Source organism: Pristiophorus japonicus, chromosome 5 (genome assembly GCF_044704955.1).
Source record: "Pristiophorus japonicus isolate sPriJap1 chromosome 5, sPriJap1.hap1, whole genome shotgun sequence".
NCBI classification, from domain to species: Eukaryota; Metazoa; Chordata; class Chondrichthyes; family Pristiophoridae; genus Pristiophorus; species Pristiophorus japonicus.
The window spans coordinates 37,894,646-37,911,382 of NC_091981.1; the positions used below are offsets into that span (position 1 = coordinate 37,894,646).

The 16,737-nt window shown below is 45.7% G+C and overlaps 1 protein-coding gene across 1 annotated transcript in view; it reads right to left on the reverse strand.

The window, feature by feature from the left end:
- LOC139264066 (collagen alpha-6(VI) chain-like) overlaps window positions 1-16,737 on the reverse strand; it is a 217,589-nt gene that overhangs the window by 68,704 nt on the left and 132,148 nt on the right. The window contains exon 22 of the mRNA XM_070880164.1: window positions 9,422-9,484. Coding sequence (XP_070736265.1) covers window positions 9,422-9,484 — 63 coding nt within the window. The remainder of the gene's footprint in view (window positions 1-9,421; window positions 9,485-16,737) is intronic.

Below are 16,737 nucleotides of genomic sequence, written 5' to 3' on the forward strand. Positions count from 1 at the left end.
TGCCCTCCCCAACATCACTACTACTGTTTGGAGGTCTGTACACAACTCCCACTAGCGTTTTCTGCCCTTTGGTATTCTGTAGCTCCACCCATACCGATTCCACATCATCCAAGCTAATGTATTTCCTTACAATTGCATTAGTTTCCTCTTTAACCAGCAACGCCACCCCGTCTCCTTTTCCTTTCTGTCTATCTTTCCTAAATGTTAAATACCCTTGGATGTTGAGTTCCCAGTCTCCGTGATGCCAACCACATCGTATCCATTAACTGCACAGTTAATTCGTCCACCTTATTCCGAATACTCCTCGCATTGAGGCACAGAGCCATCAGGCTTGCCTTTTTAACACACTTTGACCCTTTAGAATTTTGCTGCAAAGTGGCCCTTTTTGTTTTTTGCCTTGGGTTTCTCTGCCCTCCACTTTTACTCATCTTCTTTCTGTCTTTTGCTTCTGTGTCCATTTTGTTTCCCTCTGCCTCCCTGCATTGGTTCCCATCCCCCTGCCATGTTAGTTTAACTCCTCCCCAACAGCACTAGCAAACACTCCTCCTCGGACATTGGTTCCGGTCCTGACTAAGTGCAGACCGTCCGGTTTGTACTGGTTCCACCTCCCCCAGAACCGGTTCCAATGCCCCAGGAATTTGAATCCCTCCCTGCTGCACCACTGCTCAACCACGTATTCATCTGAGCTATCCTGCGATTCCTACTCTGACTAGCATGTGGCACTAGTAGCAATCCAGAGATTACTACTTTTGAGGTCCTACTTTTTAATTTAGCTCCTCGCTTGTTAAATTCGTCTCGTTTTTTACCTATATTGTTGGTACCAATGTGCACCAATGTGCTCGCAGAATGGACTTTATAAGCTTCCCTATGACCAGGGAGGCATAGACCGAGAGGGCTTTGGGTTTCTCCAGAATAGCAGACTTACCCAAGGTGCAGGGAGCAATAGACTGCACGCACATTGCCCTGAAAGTCCCCTTAAAGAACACGGAGGTGTTTCGTAACAGAAAGGGATTCCACCCCCTAAATGTGCAGCTTGTTGTCGACCACAAACAAATAATCATGACAGTAAATGCTACATTTCCTGGCAGCATCCATGATGCGTAGATCCTATGTGAGAGTGCCATCCCTGACCTGTTTCTCAATCAGCCAGAAGGTCACAGTTGGATGCTGGGGGATAAGGGATATGGACTTGAAAGCTGGCTGATGACCCCACTGCGTAATTCCGTCACTGAAGCAGAGAAAGGTTACAATGAAAGCCACATAGCGATACGCAATATAGTCGAAAAGACAATTGGAGTCCTAAAGCAGCGCTTCAGATGCCTGGATTATTCTGGTGGCAGCCTACAGTACCACCCTGACCAGGTTACTGAGTTTATTGTGGTGTGTTGCATGTTGCATAACCTAGCTATAAGGAGAGGACAAGTAATGCCAGATCCGGCTGCAGGTCCATCTCCAGAAGAAGGGAAGACGGAAGAGCTAGCCGGCGAGGATGAAGAGGAGGAAGAAGAGGCCGGTGAGGACCTATGGGAGGGCAATCAGCCTGGCGATCTAGCCCCGGTACCACCCCCCCGCCCCGCCCCCCAACAAAGACCAGAGCCCAGTGGTAGTTACGCGGCTGCTAAGCTGTTGCGTCAGCAGCTCATTTACAAACGCTTTTCATGACCTTTCATTGTGGATAGTCACATTTATATTTACATTTATAGTTAAGCAAAAGTTGCATTTGTGTAGAGTTACGTTTCTGCCTTGCCTGCAGTGGCCTGGCATGCTCATTAATGCTTACGTTAAGTAAACTTTTGTAACAATAATACAATGTTCAACTAATGCAGAACAATTGTTAAAATGTTATGCTTAACGTAACTATGAGGGAAGGCACCAACAATTGTTAATCTCAATAAAAAGTTTTATTTAACCAAACGAATTATTCAAAATATTTTATCAATACCCTCCACCCCACCGCAACCCACCTTCCCACCGCCACCCCAAACAATAATGAATGAACGAACTTTAAAAAAATTAACAATGAATTTGAAAAACCAAGCCCCCTCCCTACCTGCGGCCACGTTTCCCTCCAGGTCCTTTCCCACCCCGTGTTTTAACACCACCTGCCTGTTTTGGTCTCCGCAGACCGAGAAGAAGCTGGTGTGCAGTGGGCAATGGCAAGACTTCCTGCCGCGGTGGAGGTGACGGGAGTGGAAGGCGAAGCCTGAGGCTCATCTTCCGAGTCAGGGGGAACTGTATCCACCGTATTCGCTTGAGTGCTCGGAGTCACACTCTGAGCCGACACGACACCTTGGGTGCAGCGTTGTGTCCAGCCAGCAACGCATGCCGAAGGGCATTGGTTGCGGCGGTTTGCTCTCTGATCCTCTCCAAGGTCTGTCGTGCTAAATCCGTTAGATTGATAGACAAGTTGGAGAAGGTCGTGGAGAACTGGCTCCAGTTTGTGGAGAACTGATTGAACCCCTGGATAAGCTCGCGACCTATCGCGATCGTCTCCCTGCACATGGAGAGCAAGCACTCCGTCTGCCCATCCGAGGTAGGCGATTGCTCACCTCGCTGACCCGACCTCCGTGGGATCGGTGAGTGCAATATGTCGCACCTTGGTGTCACCAGCTGCACACCGCTTGGTCCCGGTGCCTCATCGCTCTCAATTGAGATGATCGCAGGTTCATTCCCCTCACATCAACAGCCTCCTCATGCTGGAGTTCCAGCTCCTCCTCATCCTCCTGCTCTTGCTCCTCATACTCCATGCGAGGAAATAGATCTGCCTCAAGCTCTGCATCAGGTTCCTCCTGCTCCACCGAAGCGGATGGTAACGGTCCTGGTGCCGACTGCACCTCTACCAGTGTATCAGGTTTACCTTAAAAACACACACGATGACATTTTTACACAGGTCATTAGAACATAACGATGAACATTGTCAAGAGACGTTACATATCAATACTTTTCACTACCCCAGAAAGCTGTAACTGCTGCAATCCTTGCTTCATATGCCCGGTTTCTTATGCATGTATGAACTGACATGACAGCCTTAGTACATCATAAGCACATTACAAGTATATTGCATTTTGCATTTTAATTACAGGATATTAGATCAGTTACATATTTAAGTTTTTAATACTGTTTTTAATACAGTGTGACAAATGACAAATTACTCACAAGACGCATGGCTGGGCTCAGCCAGACCACGGGTGGTGGCCGAACGGCTTTCACGGCCAACCAGCGAGGCCGCATGCTCCTCAATCTTGCTCAAGGGCTGCAGCTCAGCAATGCCGCCCCCCGTCCGCCTTTGCTCGGCATTATTGATCGATATCTTCTTCTGCAAATGAAAAAAGAGCATGGCATGGCATAGCATAAGCTACTGAACTAGGTCATATCTTGACGTCACACCAGTTTAAAATGTTAAATGTGTTATGTGAACCAGCAGCATGTAAGAATGACAAACAACTTCGGTCAAGGGTTGTTATTTAATACAATATAGAATGTCCAAGTTGAATTAAATGCAGGACATTCATTGCTATAAAATAAGTTACATGCAAAAGTAAAACATTACATATTAATTTTTAAATTATTATTTGCAATTTACTGTTAAAATGGTTTAACTAAAACATTAAAGAATTACATGCAATGCAGGAGATTCATTGCTCTAGTAAAAATTTGCATGTATCAGTAAAATATAAAATATAAAATATAAGCAGTAAAACATAAAATATAAAATGCAACTTACTCTTGCTGCAGCCACCAAGCTAGTCTAGTGTTTTCATCACTGGTCAGATCCCCTCGCCTCACGGGATGCCGAGGACACCACCGCAGCAATCTCCGCCCATAATTTCCTATAAACACGGGGTGGGGGCTTGCAGTGTACACCCCGAGTCAAATCGTCCCACCAGGACTGGACCACATTCACCAGGGCCTCATGAGCCTCGTCACTAAAAGGCTTCGCCCTTTTCCTCTCAGCTTCTATTTCTGACATTTTTAATATTATATTTTATAATAATATTAAATTTAAATTCAAATTTAGATTATGAAAATTATTTTATTGCTCTGTAAACACAATTTGATTATCAACTATCCCCTTTACTCACACTGTTTTCCTCCTATCTCTCAATCTCCTCTCTCTCTCTCTCTCTAGCCCCTCCCTCTGCCTTCTGCGCATGTGTGGATGACCCCTGACCTCCCGAAACGCGGGAAATCCAGTCAGCCGAAACACCCCCCCCAGCCCCAGACATGCTCAGAATGCCGTTGCTAGGGAAGCTTTGGCCTTCCTCATTCTTTGGGCGATCATGACATCGCTGAAAACATAGAAACATAGAAACATAGAAAATAGGTGCAGGAGTAGGCCATTCGGCCCTTCGAGCCTGCACTACCATTCAATAAGATCATGGCTGATCATTCCCTCAGTACCCCTTTCCTGCTTTCTCTCCATACCCCTTGATCCCTTTAGCCATAAGGGCCATATCTAACTCCCTCTTGAATATATCCAATGAACTGGCATCAACAACTTTCTGCGGTAGGGAATTCCACAGGTTAACAACTCTCTGAGTGACGAAGTTTCTCCTCATCTCAGTCCGAAATGGCCTACCCCTTATCCTAAGACTGTGTCCCCTGGTTCTGCACTTCCCCAACATCAGAAACATTCTTCCCGCATCTAACCTGTCCAGTCCCGTCAGAATCTTATAAGTTTCTATGAGATCCCCTCTCATCCTTCTAAACTCCAGTGTATCAAGGCCCAGTTGATCCAGTCTCTCCTCATATGTCAATCCCGCCATCCCGGGAATCGTTCTGGTGAACCTTCGCTGCACTCCCCCAATAGCAAGAATGTCCTTCCTCAGATTAGGAGACCAAAACTGAACACAATATTCCAGGTGAGGCCTCACCAAGGGCCTGTACAACTGTAGTAAGATCTCCCTGCTCCTATACTCAAATCCCCTAGCTATGAAGGCCAACATACCATTTGCCTTCTTCACCGCCTGCTGTACCTGCATGCCAACCTTCAATGACTGATGAACCATGACACCCAGGTCTTGTTGCACCACCCCCTTTCCTAATCTGCCGCCATTCAGATAATATTCTGCCTTTGTGTTTTTGCCCCCAAAGTGGATAACCTCACATTTATCCACATTATACTGCATCTGCCATGCATTGGCCCACTCACCTAACATGTCCAATTCACCCTGAAGTCTTTTAGCATCCTCCTCACAGCTCACACCGCCACCCAGTTTCGTGTCATCTGCAAACTTGGAGATATTACACTCAATTCCTTCATCTAAATCATTAATGTATATTGTAAAGAGCTGTGGTCCCAGCACTGAGCCCTGCGGCACCCCACTAGTCACTGCCTGCCATTCTGAAAAGGACCTGTTTATCTCGACTCTCTGCTTCCTGTCTGCCAAACAGTTCTCTATCCACGTCAGTACATTACCCCCAATATCATGTGCTTCGATTTTGCACACCAATCTCTTGTATGGGACCTTGTCAAAAGCCTTTTGAAAGTCCAAATACACCACATCCACTGGTTCTCCCTTGTCCACTCTACTGGTTACATCCTCAAAAAATTCCAGAACATTTGTCAAGCATGATTTCCCTTTCATAAATCCATGCTGACTTGGACCGATCCTGTCACTGCTTTCCAAATGCGCTGCTATTTCATCTTTAATAACTGATTCCAACATTTTCCCCACTATTGATGTCAGGCTAACCGGTCTATAATTACCTGTTTTCTCTCTCCCTCCTTTTTTAAACAGTGGTGTTACATTAGCTACCCTCCAGTCCATAAGAACTGATCCAGAGTCGATAGACTGTTGGAAAATGATCACCAATGCATTCACTATTTCTATGGCCACTTCCTTAAGTACTCTGGGATGCAGACTATCAGGCCCCGGGGATTTATCGGCCTTCAATCCCATCAATTTACCTAACACAATTTCCCGCTTTATAAGAATATCCTTCATTTCTTCCTTCTCACTAGACCCTCGGTGCCCTAGTATTTGAGAAAGGTTATTTGTGTCTTCCTTCGTGAAATCACATCGCCCATTCCACATTGCCGACCTAAGGCAGAGTGGAAAATCGCACAAATAAAAAACGGCCTTGTACCAGCGAGCACTAATGCTGAGGCATCCTACATCACTGGAACAAGGCCCATTTTTTTCAGCAATGGCCACCTAGTGGAAAGTCTAGCCTGCAGACATGCGGTCTGAGGCCTCGATGCCTCCATTCGCAGACCAGATTAGGGGCTTAAGTATTCCAGGAGCGTATGTGCAGTCTGTGATCACATGGGCTGCACCAACCAATGAAAATGGAGTATCCCCATTCACAGTATTGGTGATCTCCGTTAGTGCAGAGATCACCATTACTGTGAATGGGGATACCCCAAAAATCACAAACATTTTAAATTAATAAGAAAGCAAGGTCACATATTTAAAATTAATTGAAATTGAATTTACTTAAATTATTTAGACAAAAATGTATTCTTTTGAAATGTTTTACATATATTTGAATAGAGGTAAAATAAACTTACCTTAATGGCCATTGCTGAAAAAAATGAGCCTTGTTCCAGTGATGTAGGATGCCTCAGCGTTAGTGCTCGCTGGTACAAGGCCCATTTTTATTTGTGCGATTTTCCACTCTGCCTTAGGTCAGCAATGTGGAATGGGCGATGTGATTTCATGAAGGAAGACACAAATAACCTTTCTCAAATACTAGGGGACCGAGGGTCTAGTGAGAAGGAAGAACTGAAGGATATTCTTATAAAGCGGGAAATTGTGTTAGGTAAATTGATGGGATTGAAGGCCGATAAATCCCCGGGGCCTGATAGTCTGCATCCTAGAATACTTAAGGAAGTGGCCATAGAAATAGTGGATGCATTGGTGATCATTTTCCAACAGTGCTTTTACCAGGTGTAAGAGTTTGAAGGATATTGGCTGGGCAGGAGTTGGGCAAATAGCCCAAATCTCTGTTCGCAAATGTTCTTCTCCTGGGGATGTGTTGGAACTGGTTCTTGGCGCATGCACATTGCGCGGTGAAAATCGGCAATTGCGAGGCATCTTCGTGCGCGTGTACACATCGTATGCACCCGGAGAGGCTGCAATTTACGGCCCAGTATCTGCGGACAGTGTGCAGAGTGGCAAGCTAACCAACGTAAAATGTGGACTATCTTAACTCCCAGGCTTCATTTAAATATAACAGGCCTGATTTGCATCCGAACCCGGCATTAATGACTTGAGGCCAGGGGGCAGAAATTGGGTGAGCAACAGCAGGTCACACAGGAACAGTTCCCGGCAGTCAGGTAAATAGTGATGTAGTTGGGGGAGGGAACCCGGGCTTTCGTTTTTCTTGTGGGGCACTCTTATTCAAACAAGGAACCCATCTCAATATTACTTACTTTTTTGGCCCTCTTCGAGAAAATTGAGAACAGGAGAATTGTCAGACTCATCACTGAGCTTATCCTCAATTTGATAACGCCACACACACACAGACAGACAGCCACACTTGAATGCACACACGCACCCACAGACACACACACGCGCATAAATGCACACATGCACACAGACACCGCCACACACAGACATATACAGGCAAATACACACATTTACCTAATAAATAAAACAAAAATAGAAAGCCTACAGAAGTTTGCTGTGCTTTTCAAATCTTGGTGTTATTTTTAACTTGAATTAATTCTTTGAAACGATAATAAAACTGCAGAATGCAATAAAATGAGGAGGAGGAATGTGAAATATTAGATGAAATAAACATAGCGAGAGAGGAGGTATTAAGGGATTCAGCAGCTTTGAAAGTGGATAAGTCCCCAGGCCCGGATGAAATGTATTCCAGGCTATTAAACGAAGCAAAAGAGGAAATAGCAAACGCTTTGACCATCATTTTCCAATCCTCTCTGACTTCAGGTGTGGTGCCAGAGGACTGAAGGACTGCTAATGTGGTACCTTTGTTTAAGAAGGGAGAAAGGAACAGACCGAGTAATTACAGACCAGTCAGCCTAACTTCAGTGGTGGGAAAATTATTGGAAAAAATCCTGAAGGACAGGATAAATCTTCACTTAGAAAGACATGGATTAATTGAGGATAATCAGGACGGATTTGTTAAGGGAAGGTTATGTCTGACTAACTTGATTTAATTTTTCGAGGAGGTAACCTGGAGGATCGATGAGGGCAAAGCGTATGATGTCGTGTATATGGAATTTAGCAAAGCTTTTGATAAGGTCTCACATGGCAGATTGGTCACAAAAGTAAAAGCCCATGGGATCAAGAGCTAAGTGGCAAGTTGAATCCAAAATTGGCTCAGAGGCAGGAAGCAAAGGGTAATGGTTGATAAGTGTTTTTGTGACTGGAAGGCTTTTTCCAGTGGGGTTCCGCAGGGCTCAGTACTAGGTCCCTTGCTTTTTGTGATATACATCAATGATCTAGACGTGCATATAGGGGATATGATTAAGAAGTTTGCAGATGATACTAAAATTGGCTGTGTGGTTGATAATGAAGAAGAAAGCTGCGGACTGCAGGAAGATATCAATCAACTGGTCAGGTGGGCAGAACAGTGGCAAATTGAATTTAATCTAGAGAAGTGTGAGTTAATGCATTTGGGGAGGGCTAACAAGGAGAGGGAATACACATTAAATGGTAGGATACTGAGAAGTGTAGAGGAACAAAGGGACCTTGGTGTGCATTTCCACAGATCCCTGAATGTAGCAGGCCAGGTAGAAAGGCAAACGGAATGCTTGCCTTTATTAGCCAAGGTATAGAATACAAGAGCAGGGGCGTTATGCTTGAACTGTATGAAACACTGGTTAGGCCACAGCTGGAGTACTGCATGCAGTTCTGGTCACCGCATTACAGGAAGGACGTGATTGCACTGGAGAGGGTACAGAGGAGATTTACGAGGATGCTGCCGGGAGTGGAGAATCTTAGCAATGAGGACAGATTGGATAGGCTGTGTTTGTTTTCCTTTGAACAGAGGAGGCTGAGGGGAGACCTCATTGAGGTGTATAAAATTATGAGGGGCCAAGATATAGTGGATAGAAAAAGCCTATTTTCCTTAGAAGAGGGGTCAACAACCAAGGGGCATAAATTTTAAGTGATTGATAGAAGGTTTAGAGGGAATTTGAGGGGAAATTTCTTCATGTAGAGGGTTGTAGGGGTCTGGAACACACTGCCTGAAAGGGTAGTAGAGGCAGAAACTCTCACCACATTTAAAAAGTACTTGGATGTACACCTGAAGTGCCGTAACCTGCAGGGTTATGGATCTAGAGCTGGAAAGTGGGATTAGTCTGGATAGCCTCTTGTTGGCCAGCACGGACACGATGGGCCGAAAAGGCCTCCTTCTGTGATGTAAACTTCTATGATTCTATGAAAACCAATGAAACAGTCAGCTTCTGCAGAGTTAATGTTCAACATTGGTCATTAAAGGCAACTACCTGTGCTCCTTGGATTCCTGGATCTCCTGCACGACCTGTCTTCCCAGCATTTCCATTATCTCCCTGTGCAAAAAGAAAGGCCAGTATTAGTGTTGTTATTTTAGATAAATAATTTGACTTACCCCCTCTATGGAAAAATACATGACACTGTGGCAAAACTAAATTTGAACTGTCTTCTGATGTGAAAATAGTTAAATCTGAAATCTTTAAATGGAGCACCGCACTTGGAAACAAAGGGAATTTTGTAATTACTAAACATCTAACATCCCGATGTGACTGGGAGGTTAAGATGGCGACCATTTGTTACACACGACGAATTTGTCAGTTTTGCACTGCCGACCTCGTCCCCCGCAAGCCCCAGTTTAAAATTGGGCTCGAGATTGGGGCATCGGCAAACCATAACTGTGTTAGTTCATCACAATATAATTCATCTTATAATTACTAAAATTGGACACTATTTCGATAGTCTCCTCGGGAGGCAATAAGGAGCCAGAGGACATGTAAACTGGGAATTATGTACAGAGCATCTGTTGTTATTCAACAACAACAGGCGCTAACGGGTCGCAAAAGGTTTTTTGACCTGGTACAGCGAGAACAGCACCTACCACGGATTTGTGTGGAATCACACGAGGTAGCGCCTCACAACTGCCAGAAGTGCCGCTTGGCTGCGTCCGGCGATGATGACGTCATCGCCGAGCGCAGCGACCCGTTACCATCCCGGAAATGAAATTCGACTGCACCCCCTCACTTACCGCCTCGAAGTGACGACAACTTCAGCTGACGAGTTGGAGTCAGGAGCCGGCTGGAGAAGCGCTATTTAAAGGCGCAATCTTGAAAAAAAGGTTGTTGCCCATTTCTCTTTGCAGCTTGCGAACACATAGGCAGAGCGGCTGGTGGACAGATTTTAACGTCAAGGACTGCTCTGCCTTCTAACTATTCCCTTGTATCAGTGAGGGCAGAATTGAGATCACAACATTTATCTCATTTCATGGAAGCTGTGTTGGCACTCGACCTCTTGCTCCGACATCACCGTCAGAGGCTTCTTAGGCGAAGACAAATGCAGAGAGAAAGGCAGAGAGAAAGTTAGGGAGGGGCACAGGGAGAAAGATAGCGGGAAACAAAGGAACACAGGGATAAACACAGGAATAAACACAGGGAGTAACACAGAGAGAAACACAGAGAGAAACACAGAGAGAAACACAGAGAGAAACACAGAGAGAAACACAGAGAGAAACACAGAGAGAAACACAGGGAGAAACACAGAGAGAAGCACAGAGAGAAACACAGAGAGAAACACAGAGAGAAACACAGAGAGAAACACAGGGAAAAACACGGGATTGGCAGAAGGAGAAACACAGAGAGAAACACAGCGAGAAACACAGGTAGAAACACAGGGAGTGGCAGAAGGAGAAACACAGAGAGAAACAAAGAGAGAAAGAGAGAGAGAAACACAGAGAGAAACACAGAGAGAAACATGGGGAGAAACACAGCGAGAAACACAGGGAGAAACAGAGAGAGAAACAGAGAGAGAAACACAGAGAGAAACACAGGGAGAAACACAGGGAGAAACACTGAGAGACACACTGAGAGAAACACGGGGAGAAACACGGGGAGAAACACAGAGAGGAATACAGGGAGAAACAGAGAGAAACACAGAGAGAAACGCGGGGGGAAACACAGCGAGAAACACAGAGAGAAACACAGAGAGAAACACAGGGAGAAACACAGGGAGAAACACAGGGAGAAACACAGGGAGAAACACAGGGAGAAACACAGGGAGAAACACAGGGAGTAACAAAGGGAGAAACACAGGGAGAAACATAGAGAGAAACACAGCGAGAAACACTGCATGAAATACAGGGAGAAACATGGGGAGAAACACTGGGAGAAACACAGCGCGAAACACAGAGAGAAACACAGAGAGAAACACAGAGAGAAACACAGAGAGAAACACAGAGAGAAACACAGGGATTGGCAGAAGGAGAAACACAGAGAGAAACACAGCGAGAAACACAGGGAGAAACACGGAGAGAAACACAGAGAGAAACAGAGAGAGAAACACAGAGAGAAATACAGAGAGAAAAAGGGAGAACCACAGCGAGAAACACAGGGAGAAACACAGAGAGAAACACAGAGAGAAACACAGGGAGAAACAGAGAGAAACACAGAGAGAAACACAGAGAGAAACACAGAGAGAAACACAGGGAGAAACACAGGGAGACACATAGGGAGAAACACAGGGGAAAACACAGAGAGAAACACAGAGAGAAACACAGAGAGAAACACAGGGAATGGCAGAAGGAGAAACACAGTGAGAAACACAGTGAGAAACACAGGGAGAAACACAGGGAGAAACACAGGGAGAAACACAGAGGTAAACACAGAGGGAAACCCAGAGAGAGAAACGGAGAGAGAAACAGAGAGAGAAACACAGGGAGAAACACAGGGAGAAACACAGGGAGAAACACAGGGAGAAACACGGCGAGAAACACGGGGAGAAACACAGAGAGAAACACAGAGAGAAACACAGGGAGATACAGAGAGAAACACACAGAGAAACACAGAGAGAAACACAGGGAGAAACACAGGGAGAAACACAGGGAGAAACACAGAGAGAAACACAGAGAGAAACACAGGGATTGGCAGAAGGAGAAACACAGAGAGAAACACAGCGAGAAACACAGGGAGAAACATAGGGAGAAACACAGGGAGAAACACGGAGAGAAACACAGAGAGAAACACAGGGAGTGGCAGAAGGAGAAACACAGAGAGAAACACAGAGAGAAACACAGAGAGAAACACAGTGAAAAACAGTGAAAAACAGAGAGAGAAACAGAGAAAGAAACAGAGAGAGAAACACAGGGAGAAACTCAAGGAGAAACACAGGGAGAAACACAGGGAGAAACACAGGGAGAAACACAGGGAGAAACACAGGGAGAAACACAGGGAGAAACTCAGGGAGAAACTCAGGGAGAAACTCAGAGAGAAACATAGAGAGAAACACAGAGAGAACCACAGGGTGAAATTAAGGGAGAAACACAGGGAAAACACAGATGGAAGCAGAGAGAGAAACACAGAGAGAAACACAGGGAGAAACACAGAGAGAAACACAGCGAGAAACACAGGGAGAAACACAGAGAGAAACACAGCGAGAAACACAGAGAGAACCAGAGGGGGAAAGAGAGAGAGAAATGCAGAGAGAAACACAGAGAGCAAAAGGGAGAACCAGACAGAAATACACGGGGAGAAACACAGAGAGAAACACAGAGAGAAACACATGGAGAAACATGGAGAGAAACACAGAGAGAAAAAGGGAGAACCAGACAGAAATACACGGGGAGAAACACAGAGAGAAACACAGAGAGAAACACATGGAGAAACATAGAGAGAAACACAGAAAGAAATACAGGGGGAAACAGAGACAAAACACAGAGAGAAACACAGAGAGAAACACAGCGAGAAACACAGCAAGAAACACAGCGAGAAACACAGAGAGAACCACAGGGAGAAACACAGAGAGAAACGAGAGAGAAACACAAGAGAAAAAGGGAGAACCACAGAGAGAAACACAGGGAGAAACACAGAGAGAAACACAGAGAGAAACATAGAGAGAAACACAGAAAGAAATACAGGGGGAAACAGAGAGAAACACAGAGAGAAACACAGAGAGAAACACAGCGAGAAACACAGCGAGAACCACAGCGAGAACCACAGAGAGAAACGAGAGAGAAACACAAGAGAAAAAGGGAGAACCACACAGAAATACACGGGGAGAAACACAGAGAGAAACACATGGAGAAACATAGAGAGAAACACAGAAAGAAATACAGGGGGAAACAGAGAGAAACACAGAGAGAAACACAGAGAGAAACACAGCGAGAAACACAGCGAGAACCACAGCGAGAACCACAGCGAGAACCACAGAGAGAAACGAGAGAGAAACACAAGAGAAAAAGGGAGAACCACAGAGAGAAACACAGGGAGAAACACAGAGAGAAACACAGAGAGAAACACTGAGAGAAACACAGGGAGAAACAGAGAGAAACACAGAGAGAAACACAGAGTGAAACACAGGGAGAAAGACAGGGAGAAACACAGGGAGAAACACAGAGAGAAACACAAGTAGAAACACAGGGAGTGGCAGAAGGAGAAACACAGAGAGAAACACAGAGAGAAACACAGGGAGACACACAGGGAGAAACACAGGGGAAAACACAGAGAGAAACACAGAGAGAAACACAGAGAGAAACACAGGGATTGGCAGAAGGAGAAACACAGAGAGAAACACAGTGAGAAACACAGGGAGAAACACGGAGTGGCAGAAGGAGAAACACAGAGAGAAACACAGAGGGAAACCCAGAGAGAGAAACAGAGAGAGAAACAGAGAGAGAAACACAGGGAGAAACACAGGGAGAAACACGGCGAGAAACACGGCGAGAAACACGGGGAGAAACACGGGGAGAAACATAGAGAGAAACAGAGAGAGAAACAGAGAGAGAAACAGAGAGAGAAACACAGAGAGAAACACAGAGAGAAACACAGCGCGAAACACAGAGAGAAACACAGAGAGAAACACAGAGAGAAACACTGGGAGATACAGAGAGAAACACAGAGAGAAACACAGAGAGAAACACAGAGAGAAACACAGAGAGAAACACAGAGAGAAACACAGAGAGAAACACAGAGAGAAACACAGGGAGAAACACAGGGAGAAACACAGGAGAAACACAGAGAGAAACACAGGGATTGGCAGAAGAAGAAACACAGAGAGAAACACAGCGAGAAACACAGGGAGAAACACGGAGAGAAACACAGAGAGAAACACAGGGAGAAACTCAAGGAGAAACACAGGGAGAAACACAGGGAGAAACACAGGGAGAAACACAGAGAGAAACACAGGGAGAAACTCAGGGAGAAACACAGAGAGAAACACAGAGAGAAACACAGAGAGAACCACAGAGAGAACCACAGGGTGAAATTAAGGGAGAAACACAGGGAAAACACTGATGGAAACAGAGAGAGAAACACAGAGAGAAACACAGCGAGAAACACAGCGAGAAACACAGAGAGAACCAGAGGGGGAAACAGAGAGAGAAACACAGAGAGAAACACAGGGAGAAACTCAAGGAGAAACACAGGGAGAAACACAGAGAGAAACACAGGGAGAAACACAGGGAGAAACACAGGGAGAAACTCAGGGAGAATCACAGGGAGAAACTCAGGGAGAAACACAGGGAAAAACCAGGGAGAAACACAGGGAGAAACACAGAGAGAAACACAGCGAGAACCACATCGAGAATCAAGAGAGAAATGCAGAGAGAAGTGCAGAAAGAAACAGAGAGAGAAGCACAGCGAGAAGCACAGCGAGAAGCACAGCGAGAAACACAGAGAGAAACACAGAGAGAAACACAGAGAGAGAAACACAGAGAGAAACACAGGGAGAAACACAGAGAGAAACACAGGGAGAAACTCAGGGAGAAACACAGAGAGAAACACAGAGAGAAACACAGAGAGAAACACAGAGAGAAACACAGGGAGAAACTCAGGGAGAAACACAGAGCAAAACACAGAGAGAAACACAGAGAGAAACATAGGGAGAAACACAGAGAGAAACACAGAGAGAAACACAGAGAAACACAGTGAGAAACACAGCGAGAAACACAGAGAGAACCACAGGGAGAATCACAGAGAGAAATGCAGAGAGAAATGCAGAAAGAAACAGAGAGAGAAGCACAGCGAGAAACACAGGGAGAAACACAGGGAGAAACACAGGGAGAAACACAGGGAGAAACATGGGGAGAAACAGGAGGAGAACACCGGGAGAAATGCAGGGAGAATCATAGAAGCATAGAAAATAGTAGCAGGAGTCAGCCATTTGCCCCTCGAGCCTGCACCACCATTCAATAAGATCATGGCTGATCATTCCCTCTGTACCCCTTTCCAGCTTTGTCTCCATACTTCTTGATCCCTTTAGCCACAAGGGCCATATCTAATGCTCTCTTGAATATATCGAATTAATTGACATCAACAACTCTCTGTGGTTGGAAGAAACGCAGAGAGAAACACAGGGAAAAACACGGGGAGAAACATGGGGAGAAACACAGGGAGAAACACAGGGAGAAACACGGTGAGAAACACGGGGAGAAACACGGGGAGAAACTCGGGGAGAAACTCGGGGAGAAACTCGGGGAGAAACACGGGGAAAAACTCAAGGAGAAACACAGGGAGAAATACAGGAAGAAACACAGGGAGAAACACAGAGATTGTCATGTATTCAACTGTCATTGTAATCCATGTTTCAACTGACCTATGTTGTACACCGTGAGAACACTGACCGCTAGATGGTGAACTTGTGGGAGACACACCTAACCTGGACTTTCAGGTATAAAAGGGGAAGCTCCAGCCATCTTCTCCACTTCAGTGCTGGCTAATAAAGGTTACTGGTCACAGAGTGACCTTCTCTCTGGTACGGGCCTCGTGTGCATTTGTACTGTATAATGAGAACATATTATTGGCGACAAGAAACTGGGTTTTAAACCATGTGAGCATGGCCACTGGCAGCACAGACGAGGGGTGCTGTGTTGGTGATGATTGGGACGATTTTATTGAGAGACTTCAGCAAAGTTTCGTCACTAAGGAATGGCTGGGACAAGATTCGGCCGACAAACGCAGGGGTCATCTCCTGACGGTTTGTGGATCCAGGACCTACTCCCTGATGAAGGACCTTCTAGCACCAGAGAAACCGGCAGACAAGCTCAGTAAGTGCTCGGGGAACACTTCAAACTGGCGAGCAGCATGCACAGTGCGAGACAACGGTTTTACACGCACTGGCAGCGAGAAGGGCAAAGCTTTCCAGACTTCGTGGCAGACCTACGGCCTGCCTATGTAAGTTCCCAGATGCATGCAGAGCGGAGATACTGCGAGACTTTTTTATTGAGGGCATCGGGCACGCTGGGGTTTTCAGGAAACTGATTGAGACCAAAGACTTGACGCTGGAAATGGCGGCTTTGAAGGCCCAGACATTCATCTCAGGGGAGGAAGAGACCAGAATGATGTTTTGACAAAAATCATGGTTTAAATGCAGCAAATGGACAGGGAGTCAACATTGTTAACACACAGCGGCACACAGTTCTCCAGGAAGGCAGGGGCAATCGGATATGCCCGAGCATGTAGTCGAACCCAAAGGGGGAATTCAACCGAGACAATGGCCAGCTGAACGGCGATTCATGTCATCGCAAGGGACAATGCGGCCAGGAATGGGGCCATCATCACCTGTCAACGGTGCGTTTAAGGACAATTACAGAGACAGTCAGAGA